Source organism: Saimiri boliviensis, chromosome 6 (genome assembly GCF_048565385.1).
Source record: "Saimiri boliviensis isolate mSaiBol1 chromosome 6, mSaiBol1.pri, whole genome shotgun sequence".
NCBI lineage: Eukaryota > Metazoa > Chordata > Mammalia > Primates > Cebidae > Saimiri > Saimiri boliviensis.
In genome coordinates this window covers 22658313-22672790 of record NC_133454.1, presented here as the reverse complement: position 1 = coordinate 22672790, position 14478 = coordinate 22658313, and the positions used below count along the sequence as shown (strand labels likewise).

Genomic DNA, 14478 nt, shown 5'->3' with positions numbered 1-14478 from the left:
TTAGAGAGATGAAGGAATTTTTTCAAGACCACATAACTGGGGAGCTTCGGTTTTCTCATCTGTCTACTGGATGTAATCATGAATATCTACTTCACTGAGTGGGCTGGGAATAGAATGCTACAATCCCTGTAAAGCACATAACCCTCTATCTGCTACACAGTAAACGCTCTATACGTGTTATTAAATGATTATTATCCTATTTTCTACTTATATAATGAATATTATCTTAAAATAACACATACAACTATTACATGAAAAATGTATCTACTTCTATCAAAAACGATAGAATCATTGTTGGATTCTGGGTCTGTCTGACTCTTTCCACCACCCTCAAGACTTTCTTTCATCCCAACTTACCACTATCCCCATGCCACTATAATCTGAGCCACATGTGGACAACTGAGATCCACTTCTGTGGCCATGCAAGCCACAGCTCTCTCTACCCAGGGTTACTTTTCTAGTCACCGCAATGTATGAGAGGTCAGGGGACTCCAAGGTGACTGTTATCCAGGAGTCGGGTGATTTCCACAGTGACAGGTGATGCTGACAGGTAGACACTTGTCTTGGTGTGCCTGACTAGACCCATTTCTGTTTACTGCATCTTGCCGTGAGTCTACATGACAAGCCTACTCTGGGACAAAGTTCATATTTAAGGATTGATCTCTGCAGTTGGTTCCTGGAGTTTGTTCTCTCCTTGATAGAAAGCCATTTGGGAGGCGTTGCCTGGCATCCCCAAGCTGAGAAAACTCGAATGCCCCCAGAAGTATAAATATGAAATCTGTCTTCTTCCAGACTGTTCACCTGATCAAGATGTTCTCAGGACTTCCTTTCATGACCATCAAAGTCACTCAGTGCAGTTAGGATGACATCCTCATTTATTCTAAGGATAAGCAGACTGTGGTATTCAAATTACTATTCCAAGGTTCAAATTCTTTCACGTACTGCTTTCAGAGTATCAAGGTAACTGCCTCACTTTGCAACAGATCCAAGGAGTTCAGGCTCCTGCCACCCATCCCTACCATTATTAATGACTTCCTCTCAATGCAACTGATTACCCCCAATCAGTTCCAATCACACAGGATTCTTCTGCCATACAGTCATCCGAAATTGACACGTGCAGCTTACCATACAGCATGCAACAAGGCAGGGGTGAGGCAGGAAATTCTCCACTGGTTGGCTTACCTATGTCTGAAATCTTTATTTCTGACAGAAGATAGGAGAGCAGGGAATAGAAGAAAGAATGAGGTGTTAGCGGCAGGGTTAGAAGCATTATTAGCAGCCTGAACACTTGACAGCAATGGTACTACACAATACTATAATAAAGAAAGACTTAGCAACTATGACATTGATATATTTTATGTGGGATATGACTTGTCAGTGAGTTCACTTACAAGCAGCTACATATCACAGATGAGGCATGGTTTCACCTGCATCACTACTGCTGACTTTGGGGAAAGAGGACTAGGTTGACACATTCTGCTGCTTTAACAAGGGCTAAGCCAGAGATTGGAACAGTGGATTCTCTTCTCTGTATAGACACATACCCAGAGATACATAGGCTTACTGCTCTGTGTGTCCATATGCACACTTCCCTACAAAGCATTACCCAAACTTGGGTCGCTTCCCTGGAGCCTCCTCATAATAGGATACAGAATTGGAGATAGATTATAATTAGAAGGGAGGGTATGACTCAGAAACAGGCCTAGAAAAAAAAAAAGAATGAAAGAAAACATGTCAAAGTGATAATATACTTCTAAATTGATTTTTCTTTTCAAATTTCACTTACACCTCCCTGCCTTATCCACTGTCATATCTCCCCAACAACTGTGAGAGGGAGGCAGGGAAAATGGGGACTGCTATTGGAAAGAGGCGAAAACGGAGGTCCAGGGAGGTTCAGTGATTTGTCCAAAGTTGTACAGCTTCTCCGCTGAGGTGGGTTCATTTCCTCGCCCATGGCGCTTCCTGTTGTGGTCCACATATGCAGCCAGGTGACACAAATATGCTGAAAGGATCCCTCTTCCTTGACAGATGTCTGTGTCAGTCAGACTCACAACAGACAGAAGAAGGGCAGAGAATATTCCACTGGCAGTCCTCTTCTCATTCAGCCGATATCTTATTTCTTATGAGCCTACTGTGTGTGTGCTTGTCTGGTGCTGTGCATGGGGCCGATACTAACTCTTCTCTTTAGGGCTCATGGCTGTTGGCCCTGCCTTCCTTTCACTCGTGCACTGCAGAGTGAGATTCTTGCAGCACGGCCTTCCCCTCCAGGGAGGAACTTAACAAGGCATCAAGTCAAAGTGGCCCTCACTGGGCTAGGTAACCAGACTTTGGCGAGGCAGAGGTGTGTAATGATCTCTGGATTTGGGTCCACCAGTCTAGAAGCTGGACTTCAGGCAGGTTCTTTAAATACCCTAAGCCTCCACCTTCTCATTCACCAAAGGGGGATAATAATAAACACCTTACAGAACTATTATGCTTGGCAATAGTAGGAGCCCAGCAAAAGTGAGTTTTCTTTTCCCTTGCCCACTGTGGAGGAAGGCTTTCCAGCTCCAGAGCCTGTCCTGCTCACATGGACCCTGGCCCAGAAGACAGGCGGATTCCATTCCCTAAAAGAATTGGGAGGGAGCTTGGTGCAATTCCTCCTGCAAGGGAGTGTGAGGCTCCCTTATCTCTAAAGCACAGCTTTTCCATGACCCCAGAGCCCACCCTATGACAGTGTCTTGGTTCCAAAATGATCTAGGTTAGGGAGACATAGAGAAAAATCCAACATATTGGTTCTTTCCCTGAGCTATGAGTATGGCTGTGGTTCATCACTCAGGGTCAGGATGGGGAAAAGAGCCTGACTCAGCTGCTTCTGTAGTACCTGAGGATCAGAGAGGCACTGCCTGGTTTTTGGCTGTGGGCCTTATCTCTATATAGGTCAGCTGAAGAAAACTACCCTTGGGCTCAAGGAATCTTCCTGCCTCAACTTCCTGAGTAGCTACGACTACAGGTAGGTGCCACCACACCCAGCTAATCTTAAAAATTATTTTCTGTAGAGATGGGGTCTCACCAGCTTGCACAGGCTGATCTCAAACTCCTGGCCTCAAGTGATCCTTCTGCTTCAGCCTCCCAAAATGCTAGGATTACAGGTATGAGCAATGGCACCTAGCCCCTTATTTGTATAAAAAAGATTCATGTGACTCATTCTCATCTGTTTAGTTCTAGAAAACAAAAAGAAGATTCAATGGCGTCTGAGGAGTTTAATTTTGGGCTGCTAGCAGCCTTCTATGTCACAGATGTACCCTGGATGCCGCGGACATCTCCCTGTCCTTAGTGGCTTGTCCTCACAGCAGTGCACCGGGGAAGCAGCACCTGCTTGAGCTGGGAGGTGAAAAGCCCCAGAGTCTGATAGGTGAGGCTCTGTCCTGTCCCGCTTCTCTGGGCTCAGTAGGTAATGCAGCGGGGCCCACAGGATGGCAAAGGGAGGTGATTAGGAACTATGAAGAAAGCATCACCTTACATACCTCAACTCCAGGATGTTGGTGACATTTCCAGAGGGGAAGATCCTACGAATGTAGTTGAAATCACCCACATAGAGGCTCCCATCAGAGCCACAGGTGAGGGCCACTGGGGCCAGGAGCTTGTTGCCATCAGCAAGGCCATTGCAGCTGGGGCAGGAGATGCTTCTCCGGCGCCCATTGCCCATGATGCTTCCGATGACAGGCGGCTGCTGAGATACAAACTGGTTCTCCCCATTCCCTTTGTGCAGGATGCCTGGGACAAGGACAGAACAGAATTGCCTATGGAGCAGGAAATGGGTATCTTTTCCTGTGGTTGGCCACAGAGTCACCCCGATTTTGCAAGGCATGCAAGATCTCCGTCAACCATTTCCAGGCTCATAACTCAAGGCTTTGCCTCGGCCCCATAATGGAACCCCGAGTGTCCTAAACAAGTCAGTCAGCTTTACTTCTCTCCACAGTTGTATAAGATAGGTACTACTATTATCCCTACTGTATCAGGGGACTGTCCAGGTAGCTTCAGCAACCTCACCCGAAGTCACACAGATGATGAGCGGAAGAGCTTCAGAGTCTGGTGCTTAGCCATTCGGCTACACTGCCTGTCTCTCAGGTAGGCCGCCTGTATCTCATGGACCCAGTCCATAGCTGTGACAGCATGAATTCTTTATCGCACTTACTTGCTTTTCTCTTTCAATTGGTACCCGTGTGGAGACTTTTTCCTTTCTGTATCTCCAGTGCTTAGCACAGAACTTGACACAGAGTAGATACCAATGAATGTTTATAGAAATGAATGAGTGAAACTCTTTTCACCAAAGGAAAGGAAGAGATGGGTTTTTAATGAATGAGTGAAACTCTTTTCACCAAAAGAAAGGAAGAGATGGGTTTTCAAGAAGAGATGGGTTTTAACCTGGCTTCGGTATTAACAGGCTGATCCCAGCTCCCATATAGGTCTCTTTACTGCTGTAACTACCGTTGGGCCTGCTTCCCCCTCAATAAAATGAGGGCATTGACCTCAATGACTCGAACGCCTCTTCCCATATCTAGCCTGTTTCTTTTTAGTCTGGATCCTCCATTTCCTCCTGCACATGTCATAGCCTCCAAACTGGATCCTCTGGCCCCTGTCTCACCTCTTCCATAATGAAGCCTGAGTGAGCTGTGCTCTTCCAGGTCACCAGAGTCTTCTCCCAAACTGCTACCTGTTAGCTTGGTCAAAGCTGTCCTTTGATCGATAGATATCTTTAATTGTTATGTACTCTAATCAATCATTTTTCTCCTTTAAAGTTTGTGCTTTGTTAGGTGTTAGGAAATGCTTTCCTGAGATTTTTACAGATATTCTACTAATTTCTTTCTTTTTTTAAATTGAGATAGGGTCTCACTCTGTTGCCCAGGCTGGAGTGTAGTGGCACGTTCTCGGTTCACTGTAGCCTTGAACTCCTGGGCTCAAGCGATCCTCCCACCTCAGCCTCTTCAGTAGCTGAGACCACAAGTATGTGCCACCACACCCAGCTAATTTTTTTTTTTTTTTTTTTTTTTGAGACCGAGTTTCGCTTGTTACCCAGGCTGGAGTGCAATGGTGCGATCTCGGCTCACTGCAACCTCCGCCTCCTGGGTTCAAGCAATTCTCCTGCCTCAGCCTCCTGAGTAGCTGGGATTACAGGCATGTGCCACCATGCCAAGCTAATTTTCTGTATTTTTAGTAGAGATGGGGTTTCACCATGTTGACCAGGATGGTCTCGATCTCTCGATCTCGTGATCCACCCGCCTCAGCCTCCCAAAGTGCTGGGATTACAGGCTTGAGCCACCGCGCCCGGCCCCCAGCTAATTTTTTAAAAAGATTTTAGTAGAGATGGGGTCTCACTATGTTGCCCAGGTTGGTCTCAATCTCCTAGGCTCAATCCTCTTGCCTTGGCTTCCCAAAGTGCTGGGATTACGGGCGTGAGCCACAGTACCTGGCCTTTTAAATATTTGTCTTCTGTTAATTTTAAAGTGTTATCTTCCACATTTAGATGTTTAAGAAAAGTCTCTATTTTGTATAGAATGTGGAGGACTTAATTTGTCTCTACATATTGAGCCAATTTTCCCAATACTAAGTTCTAAAACACCCATCCATTCTTCAGTGACATACGACACTATCTCTGTCACGTACCAAGTTCTTAAATATGTGGCAAAAACTCCTCCTTGCCCACTGACAACCATCCTATCCACACTTTCCTTCTTTTGCAGTTACAGAATCCCTGCTGTTTAACTGGGCACATGACTGCCTGGAACAGATCATGATCCCTGGCTCCATGGCAGCTACATCCACAACTAAGTTCTTGCAATGGCATATAAGTGGAAGTGATATGGGCAGCTGCTGGGAAGTGTCCTTACAATGCAAGGGACTTGCTCTTTGTCCTTCACTTCCTTCCTGCTGGCTGTAAAGCGGATGTGAAGGCTGGGCCTGAAGTGATCGCCTTGGATCACGACTTTGGAGATGAAAGCCTGAGTGGAGCACAGAGAGAGGAGAGCCTGGGTCTCTGACACTGTAGCCTTGAACTCCTGGGCTGAACTCTGAACAGTGTCAGAGCCTTGCATCCTGGATTCTCTACTCGCAGATTTGCAGAGTAAAAAGTCAGGTGAGTGAGAAACAAACTCTAACTTTTTTCCAACTCTGTTATTTTGGCTTTTCTGAAACCTGGGGCCAAAACTAGTTTTAATTACTCTTCCCATGTCAGTTTCTGAATGTGTTCTATTGCATGGAATCAATTGATCTGTTCCTGTGCCAGCACCACATAGTTTTAGGTACTATGGTTTTTCTAACATAGCTTAGTATCTGGTGAGTCCCTCTTTTTTGTTCTTGTTTTAAAGGCTGCATTAGCTATTTACAAATCTGTATTCTATCATAAATTTTAGAATTAGTTTGTCAGTTTCCCCCCCAACACATGCTATGGCTTTGATGGGCATTTGCTGCCTTTTTAGATCAGGCAGGTGATAGCTGACATCATTACCATATTTAGTTGTCCCACCCTGGCTCATGGTCAGAGTCAGTCGTCTGTAATACAGATCTGATAGTACCACTCGCATGCTTTAGACCTTGTAGAGGCTTGACATTAATGATGCTGAAAGTCCTAATCTTCATACCCTGGACTCTAGCTGCTCATACCCAAGCTTTGTCTTTTGCTGTTCCCTTCATGTCTTCCTCTACTTAAATCACAACAAACCTCTCTCTAGTAACTCTTCCTTCAGGCTTCAGTACTTTGACACATATTGTGCCCTCTGCCTAGAACGTTCTCCCTACTTGGTGCACAGGGCTAATTCTATAGACCTTCTGAGACTCAGTTTAGGAATTCTTGCCAAAGGGACACCTTTATGAACCAAGACACTGGGTGAGGCGCTCCTCTTCTGCCTATAAAACACCCTGTGCCTCCTCTGTGATGTCAGGGTATATGGCACAGCACTGAAACTACCTGGCGAGTATTTGTGTCTCACGGGCATAATAAAGTCTGGAGGGCTTTCATTTCTGCATCCCCAGTGCCTAGCATAGTGACAGCCTCAGAGGAGATATACAAGCAATATTTGTTGAATGAGCTCTCTGATCACATAGGAGCCTGTGGGATTCAAGTGCGAATTGTTTGTTTGGCAGGTCACAAGGGATATGAGACAAGGTCTCACCCTAGCCTGGTTCAAGTAATTCTATGAATCCGCTTACCACTTTGAATGTTGAGGGCATGATGCTTGTCTAGGCTCCATCCTCCAAGCTTGGATGCGTCAATTTCATAGCCCTGCAGCACTGCTGTTCTTTTTTCCCACAGGATCAGATCTGGGCAGGATTCATATTCATAACCCACGGAAACTGGAGGCGACAAAAGAGGCAAAAAGCGTAAGTAAGTGAAGTCTACAAAGAGTAGACTTTAGAACTGTAGGCAAGGTCCCTGGCTTATCTTTTGCGGAAGAGGAAAAAAGGATCGTATTTCTAAGCGGCAACCAGAACTATGTGAAACAGTTGCTAAGCCTTATTAATTTTTTATTTTTTTTGAGAGAGCGATTTTACCTTTGGTAAAAAGTTAAAACAAATGTGTCAATGACTTTAAAAGGATCTAGGTGAATCACTTCCAGGGAAATAACCTTTAGTACGTGATAGGGTTTGGATCTATGCCCCTCACCCAAATCTCATGCTGGATTGTAAACCCCAGTGTCGGAGGTGGGGCCTGGTGGGAGGTGACTGGATCACGGGGTGGATTCTCATGAATGGTTTCGCACCATCCTCTTGGTGCTGTTCTCATGATGATGAGTGAGTTCTCGCGAGATCTGGTTGTTTCAAAGTATGCAGCGCCTCCTCCTACCACGCCAGGTCCTGCTCCTGCCATGGAAGATGCCTGCTCCCTCTTTGCCTTCTGCCATGAGAAGAAGCTCCCTGAGGCCTCCCGAGAAACTGATGCTGCCAGGCTTCCTGTACAGCCTGCAGAACCATGAACCAATTAAACCTCTTTTCTTAGAGATTACATAGACTCAGATATTGATAAAAATATGAGAACAGATGAATATAGTATGGAAAATACTTTGGGCACAAAAGCCTTTACCGCAGCATTATTTATAATATTGGGAACTTAGAAGTCATCTAAAGATTCAAGAGGGGTGAGGGGGTGAGCAAACCCAAGTGCATCCACTCCAGGAATATTATGAAGCCACTGTCAGTTACAGTGAGAAGAGTACATGGGACGTGGAGTCATGCTCGGTTGAAAAGACTGGTTGTACATGGTAAGCTGCATTAAAAGAAATTACATTTGAAAAAAGAAAACTAGCTGTATTTGTTTACAGGATCACATATAACTTTTTTCTATGTTTGTCCATTTTTCAAATTTTTATTAATGACTATGGTGGTTTTTTACTTAAAAAAAATAAGATCATTTATAATGAATATAGAAACGGAACTTAGTTGGGGTACTTTTAAAGCTGGAAGTTGCTTTGGGGTTTCAAAGCTTGGAGATCCCCCGGATTTACTTTGTTTCACAAATCCAGCCCCCCTTAGAAGGTCACTGGGATGAAGGCTAAACATGGCAGCCTCCCTGACCCTGGCTGTGTAAAAAGTCCTGTAACTGGACAATGGAAGGGAACTAATGGAGACAGGAATGCTATTTCTTCCAAGCATCCTCCTGGGCAGGTACTATTTTCCAGTGGGCAACATCCCACTACATGTTCAAGACAGGAATTGACAACTGAGCAGCTCCTTGAAGTTTCTTGTAGGTGCTATAAAAGATTGCTGACCATTTATGGCAAGAGGGGAATGGGCAGGAAGACATCCCTGTGACCCTTTCCCCCATGGCCTTGAGTCCCTTTAGCAGCCACTGTGCCTCCTACTGGTCATTTGTGATCTCAGGAAAGTGGCCCCAATCCAGTCACCTACCTTCTTAACTGACTGGTGGGCATTAGAAGTGCTCATTTTACTTGAAGAGGTTATAAGGCCTCATTTTAAAAAAGATGACAGAAGTGGCTTGATCTACAGCAGGGATCATGAACAGTGAGAGATTGCACCTTTGCTCCCACTGTGCCCTTGTGAGGTACAGCGGGATGCAAATCCATAAGAAAGGTCTGGGATAAATCCAGCTCTGTTCCTTCCTAGCTGTGCATCACTGGGAAGTCATCTTACTTCTCTGGGCCTCGGTTTCTTCATGTAGAATTTGGGGGTGCCAATTTTTGACTCACAGAGTATAAGGTTTAATTGAGATACTGATGCACAGGGCAGCACACTGCCCACGGCAGGTGCTCAAGCAACATTCCCTTATTTCCTTCCCACCTCCCTCCGCTTTCTTCCTTCCCCTTCTCTCCCTTGCTCCCTTCATTGCTTCTCCTTACTCCCTCCCTTCCCTCTTCCCTGCTCCTTTCCACGTTCTCTTCCCCTTCCTTCCTTCTCTTCCTCCCCCACTCCCTTCCTTTCTAAATAACCTTATTTCTCTGCTTCCTCATTCTGCCTTTGCTGAATCTGTGCTTTTGCTGAACCTAAAGGAATGAAATTTGAGTGGGGTTCAAGGTGAGAAGGGATTTGCTGGGTGGTTACTCTTAAGTGCTTGGTAGATCAGCTCTGCAGGGTTAGGCCTGCTGAGTCCAGCTCTGAGCCCTTCCTGGGACCTCCTCTAATGTGGAAGCAGAAATGCATCCAGCCAGCCCCTGGGAGCCCAAGGGCCAAGTGAGGCTGGGACTCCAGGTGAGGCTACAGCCAACTTCTGGTTCATCTTACAAAGAGACAGCAATAGCAACAACAAAGAGATAACTTCTCTGACTGGGTAAAGAGGCCCCAAAGCATTTCTGATGAAGAAAGAATCTTAGTTCCTGCAGCTCAAAAAAAAAAGATAAAGAAACCATTTTTTTTTTTCAGGTCTCCTATTTTAATGGGTAAGTTCCTGCAGGATGGCTGTGGGGTGGCCAGGGAGTGTCCACCTGGCCCCGCCTTTGGGGCACACGACCTCTTTTAGCCCCTCACAAGCCACCACGGTGCTTTCCCAGAGCTGTTTGGTTCTGTAGCCCTACTGTAATTTTCTACATTCAAATCTTTCAGTACAGTTTTTTAAGGTCCTGGACAGTCATGCAGAGGTCTTAAAAGTCAATTAAGCCTTAGGTATTTGTGATCTGGGAAGAGGAAGGAAGGAAGAATAAACCAGGGAGGTAGAGGTGCTATTCTCTGAGTCCTGTAGCCAGGAGGCTTACCAAAGGCTTCTGAGAGCCCAAACACCTTCTGGTTGTAGACGTCTGTCTTGTCCCAAATGAAATAATAGGACAGGTCTGGGGCTGCAGCAAACCACTTCCTGAAGAGGCGACCCTCCACTGCTACCATGAGGTGCACCTTCATGAGGTTGAAGGGGATGGTCGGATGGGTGAGGCTGATCCTCAGGACAGATTTGTAGCCAGGGGTCCGGCTGCTCAGGTAGCTCAGCCTCATCTTGCAGCCAGAGATAGAGATTTCCTCCTGCAAAGCCTAGAAAGCAGAAGCAGATCACAGCAAGGGATGGTCACGGACTCACTCGGTGGAGGGAAGATGGTGAGGCCCCATGTTCTCTGGGTGTTCAGGTGGTAAAGGGAAAAGCAGAAGCGGGAGGGGAAGAGGAAACAGTGGAAAGAAGATGGGAAGCAGAGGGTGAGGACAAGCAGGAGAAGGAGGGAGAAGTGTGAGTGAGATGGGAGAAAGAATTGAGGAAGAGTGTAACATGTCAAAGGACCTGGTTTCTGAGGCCAGCTGTCATGTGGGAACCCTGCAGAAGTCACCTCACCTCGCTGAGCCTCAGCCTCCTGCTCTGTACAGCAGGGATGACGGCACTCATTTCACTGCAGTTTTGAGGGAACACATAGGAGAATGCATGTAAAATACTTAGGTCACATTGCCACTGGTTCACGAGCTGTGTTATCCCAGAAAGCTCATGGAACATCTGAATCTCAGTCTCCTCAGTGGCTTTCTGTGAGGACTGAGTAAGGTCACACAAGTAAAGTGCTTAGCACAGAAACGTTGTCAGGTGGCGTGCAGTGCTGCTGCTGCTGCTGCTGCTGCTGGCAGCACGGGTGCCATGAAGAGAGACTGTTGCAGCCAGCTGCCCAAGCAGAAAGGATGGTTTCTCTCTCAGAACTTCCCTCAAATGAGATCTGTTCCAAATGACTTTCCTTTTCAGGAAATTAAACAGAGACTACGAGATGTTTACCAAACAAATAAATATGCACATTTGAGACCACAGCCTGGCAGGGACCTGTGGTCATCCACAGAAAGGTTGGACTGGCTGCCTGGAGTTTCTGGCCACTCTGAGCCCCAGCTCCTATGCCAATGGACAGTGTGGGGAAGGGTGTGACCTAGGGAAGGTTCAGATCATAGCTGCTGGGTGCAATGAGCCCAGTTCTAAGTTGGAAAGTTTAAATGAATGCCAGCGTGCTCAGGCACATGGCAAAAGCAGAGAACTTTATCAGCTTGATGCTCTGGGGTCTGTTTCGAGAAAGGGACATTAAATCAATTGAGGCTAACGTATCTATTCAAGGGACAATGGCTATTCTACCCTATGTTTACGGTGGATCCGTGCCTTTTTCGTCCTGTCCCTTTCATAGACAAGTGTGAATGCTTACCCCTACCCCATTCTCCTGAACACGGGAAGCTTTAGGGATTTAGCTTAAACCAAGGCAATCTTCCTAAACTACAGCTTACAAGTTCAAGGCAAAGCAGGACTTATACCCGGTAAGCCCTGAGCATGACTGATGTGCCATCCTGATGCTCTCAAAAATATTTACCTTCTTTAAAGTACTCTTGAAAATTCACATCTCCCAGCACTTGCAAAGGCTGGGAGAGGACTGGGAAAATTCAAGAGTTTGTTTGTGTGTATTTCGTGAATCTGATAATAAACAAGGTTTTTGCCCGAACTGGATGTGCAGGCACCCAGCTCAGGGAGCACTGTAAAGAGGGTGTGACCTTCAACCCCATTTGTTCCAGAGTCCCTGCTCCTAGGAAAAAATGTCTAGCTGGAGCTGAGCCTGAGTTGAGCAACAAATTACTTCTCTCCAGCAAGCTCTGTCTCCACTGACAACCATTTCATAACAAAGGTCAGCCTGGTAGTTGAGACAGGAGACAGGTACTGAATCTGAAAAGGAGGTTTCAACTTGTGAGTGCAATGAGAATTTCAAAATGATTGTATGTCCTTCTTGTTGGCTGGCAGCGAAAGCCACTCAATAGGGTATGCTCGGAAAGGTGTCTGCTCAGCCAGGCATGAAATACACACACAAAACCCTATATAAACTCCCTGCTCCACCGGTGCCCACAATCCATTATAGGTACATCACCAGAGTTCTCATTAGGCAGTGGAGACAACCGAGACTTCTCCTGGGCTTCTGCACTGACATCTCTCCTCTTCCTCAGGCCCTTGTTTCTGCCATTAGAAACTGGGCTGGGGACAGCGGAGGAAATTCAACTGGCAGAGCTTTGTTAGGGGAAAATATCTATCTTGATTTCCATCAGATTAAAATGCATCGCTCCCAATTACTTTCTTTTAATGATAATTAAGTAAAGCAGTCGTATGTATAGATTTCAGCCAAGGCAATCCTTAATTGGCACAGAGGCAGCGCGTGTTAAATAATCTTAATAATAATAGCTAAAATTTATTGAGCACTTACTAGGTGACAGACATTGTGCTAGGCACCTCATATACATTTTTCTCATTTAATCTTTATTATAATTCTCACTATTCAGGATCCTTTGGCTCACTCCTCTTGGTAGAACCAGTTATTTTAAATATTTTTAACGGAAATAATGAGAGAGGGACACAGGAGGCTGGGGAAAAGGAAAGTAGACGGAAGTGAGCTCACCAGCAGAGTGGAAAGACAGAGAATTTAGTATAAACCCGAGTGTGCCAGGCAGTTCCAGGGGCTCGTGTGTTTTCCGTGTGTAAGAGGGGTGCCCCTCACCCCCTCACACCATGCCCATTGTGGGATTTGGTGGCTGGATTTTGTATAATAGGCTGATGGGACCCGACCCAAGCCCCACAGAGGTGTTTTCTCTCTTTCCACTGTCTCTGAGATCCTCCTCCACCCCCAAAATGAAATAAAAGCATGGTGGAATGCAGTTAGGAAAGCTGGGTACCTGAATTTCTGGCACGATGGGGCCTTTCTCTGCACAGGAGCTGGCGAAGGACGTCAGTGGGGATGGAGAGACGACGGGATTGGGGCGGGCAAAACTGCTCAGGTCACAGCTGGGAATCTCATTTTCCTCATGTCTCATGATGATGGTTTCCATGACAAAGAAGCGATCCCAAGGCAGCCAGAGGGTGTGCTCCTGTGTGATGAAAGGTGCCCGCTCGAACCGCAGGATGATGGAGATGCCGCCATTTGTGACCAAGTCAAAGCTGTTTGGAAGGGGAAGGTTGAGAAGGGGTGGGGAGCAGGAAGAGCAGGAACAAGGATGAGAAAGAGAAGAAAGAGACCAAGAAAGGAGAGAAAATTACACCAAAGGGTCTGAGCATTTCTTGAGGGAGGCTCTAATGCCTAAAGATTTGACTGCAGCTCCAAACAATGGCAGTGATTTTAGAAAGCAGTTTTCTTTTCCCTATAAAATGATTCACATCGAGAATTTGCTGAAATGAACCGCTATTATGGAGAGCCATTTTCCAGGACACATAAGAGCTCACAGTGGTATTGCTGGTATTCAGGGCCTTTCAACTGTGTCAGAGCTGAAGCCCAGTGAAAAGTCAGGGAATAAAGCAGAGCAAGCCTCGATCTGGGTGTCAGGAAGCCCAAACCTGGTCCTGGCTCTGCCTTCAATTTACTGTGTGATCTTGGGTAAGTCACTTAGCCTCTTTATTCCTCATTTTTTTTCATCTGTGAAATGCAAAGGCTCAAATGGATTATTCTTAAGTCTCTAAGATTGTATGACTCCACAGCAATTTCAGCTCTAATTGTGATAGATTACTCAACAAAGACCTTTGCAATGACAAAATAGCTAAGCAGTTTAAAGATGGCTCAATTAGAATCACAGTATCTCGTAAGTGAAAGAGGAACCAGAAAACTGAGCACCAGCCTCCTAGCTGAGATGAGATCATTGTGACAGCGTCTGGAGAGCTGGCAGCCCAGCCTCTGTTGGTCAGCCTCTGAGGATGATGGGGAGGTCTGAGCAGAAACCTGCCTTGCTATTCCTAGTTCTGTCTTCAATGTGACACCAAATAGACCTGTTCCGTGACGGTCTCCAGGCCTTCCCTGATCCCAGACGACGTCCTTCAAAGCCTTTGTTTCAGGCTTGTGGGGACTGTACGGGCAGAGACTTCCTTTCCTCACCCCAAAATATTTTGTGCCCCAAAGGGACCCAGCAGAAACATACTGGCGGCTCTGTTTGGTGCTGGCATGGCATCTTAACTCCCATCACCTGCAGACAAACCTAGCAAGGCCCTTTCCCAACCAAGCCTTGGCATGCACTTTTACTTTCTGAACACCAAAGAAAACTGAGTTTCTTCCTATTTGTACACTCAGTATTTCTGACACTGCCCAG

General features: G+C 46.1%; 1 protein-coding gene and 1 long non-coding RNA gene across 6 annotated transcripts in view; one reads left to right on the top strand and one right to left on the bottom strand.

The window, feature by feature from the left end:
- The window catches only part of TENM4 (teneurin transmembrane protein 4), a 3045593-nt gene that overhangs the window by 59470 nt on the left and 2971645 nt on the right, over positions 1 to 14478 (bottom strand). For all 5 annotated transcript variants that reach the window (XM_074400388.1, XM_074400391.1, XM_074400392.1 and 2 more), the window contains 5 exons: positions 13081 to 13342; positions 10182 to 10449; positions 7189 to 7332; positions 3507 to 3756; positions 1183 to 1203 (listed from right to left, as the gene is read on the bottom strand). In XM_074400388.1, the coding sequence (XP_074256489.1) occupies positions 1183 to 1203; positions 3507 to 3756; positions 7189 to 7332; positions 10182 to 10449; positions 13081 to 13342 (945 nt within the window). The remainder of the gene's footprint in view (positions 1 to 1182; positions 1204 to 3506; positions 3757 to 7188; positions 7333 to 10181; positions 10450 to 13080; positions 13343 to 14478) is intronic.
- Positions 5960 to 14478, top strand: part of LOC141584803 (uncharacterized) — a 39620-nt gene continuing 31101 nt past the window's right edge. Inside the window, exons 1-2 of the long non-coding RNA XR_012517985.1 lie at positions 5960 to 6115; positions 7292 to 7359. This is a non-coding gene — a long non-coding RNA (uncharacterized LOC141584803). The remainder of the gene's footprint in view (positions 6116 to 7291; positions 7360 to 14478) is intronic.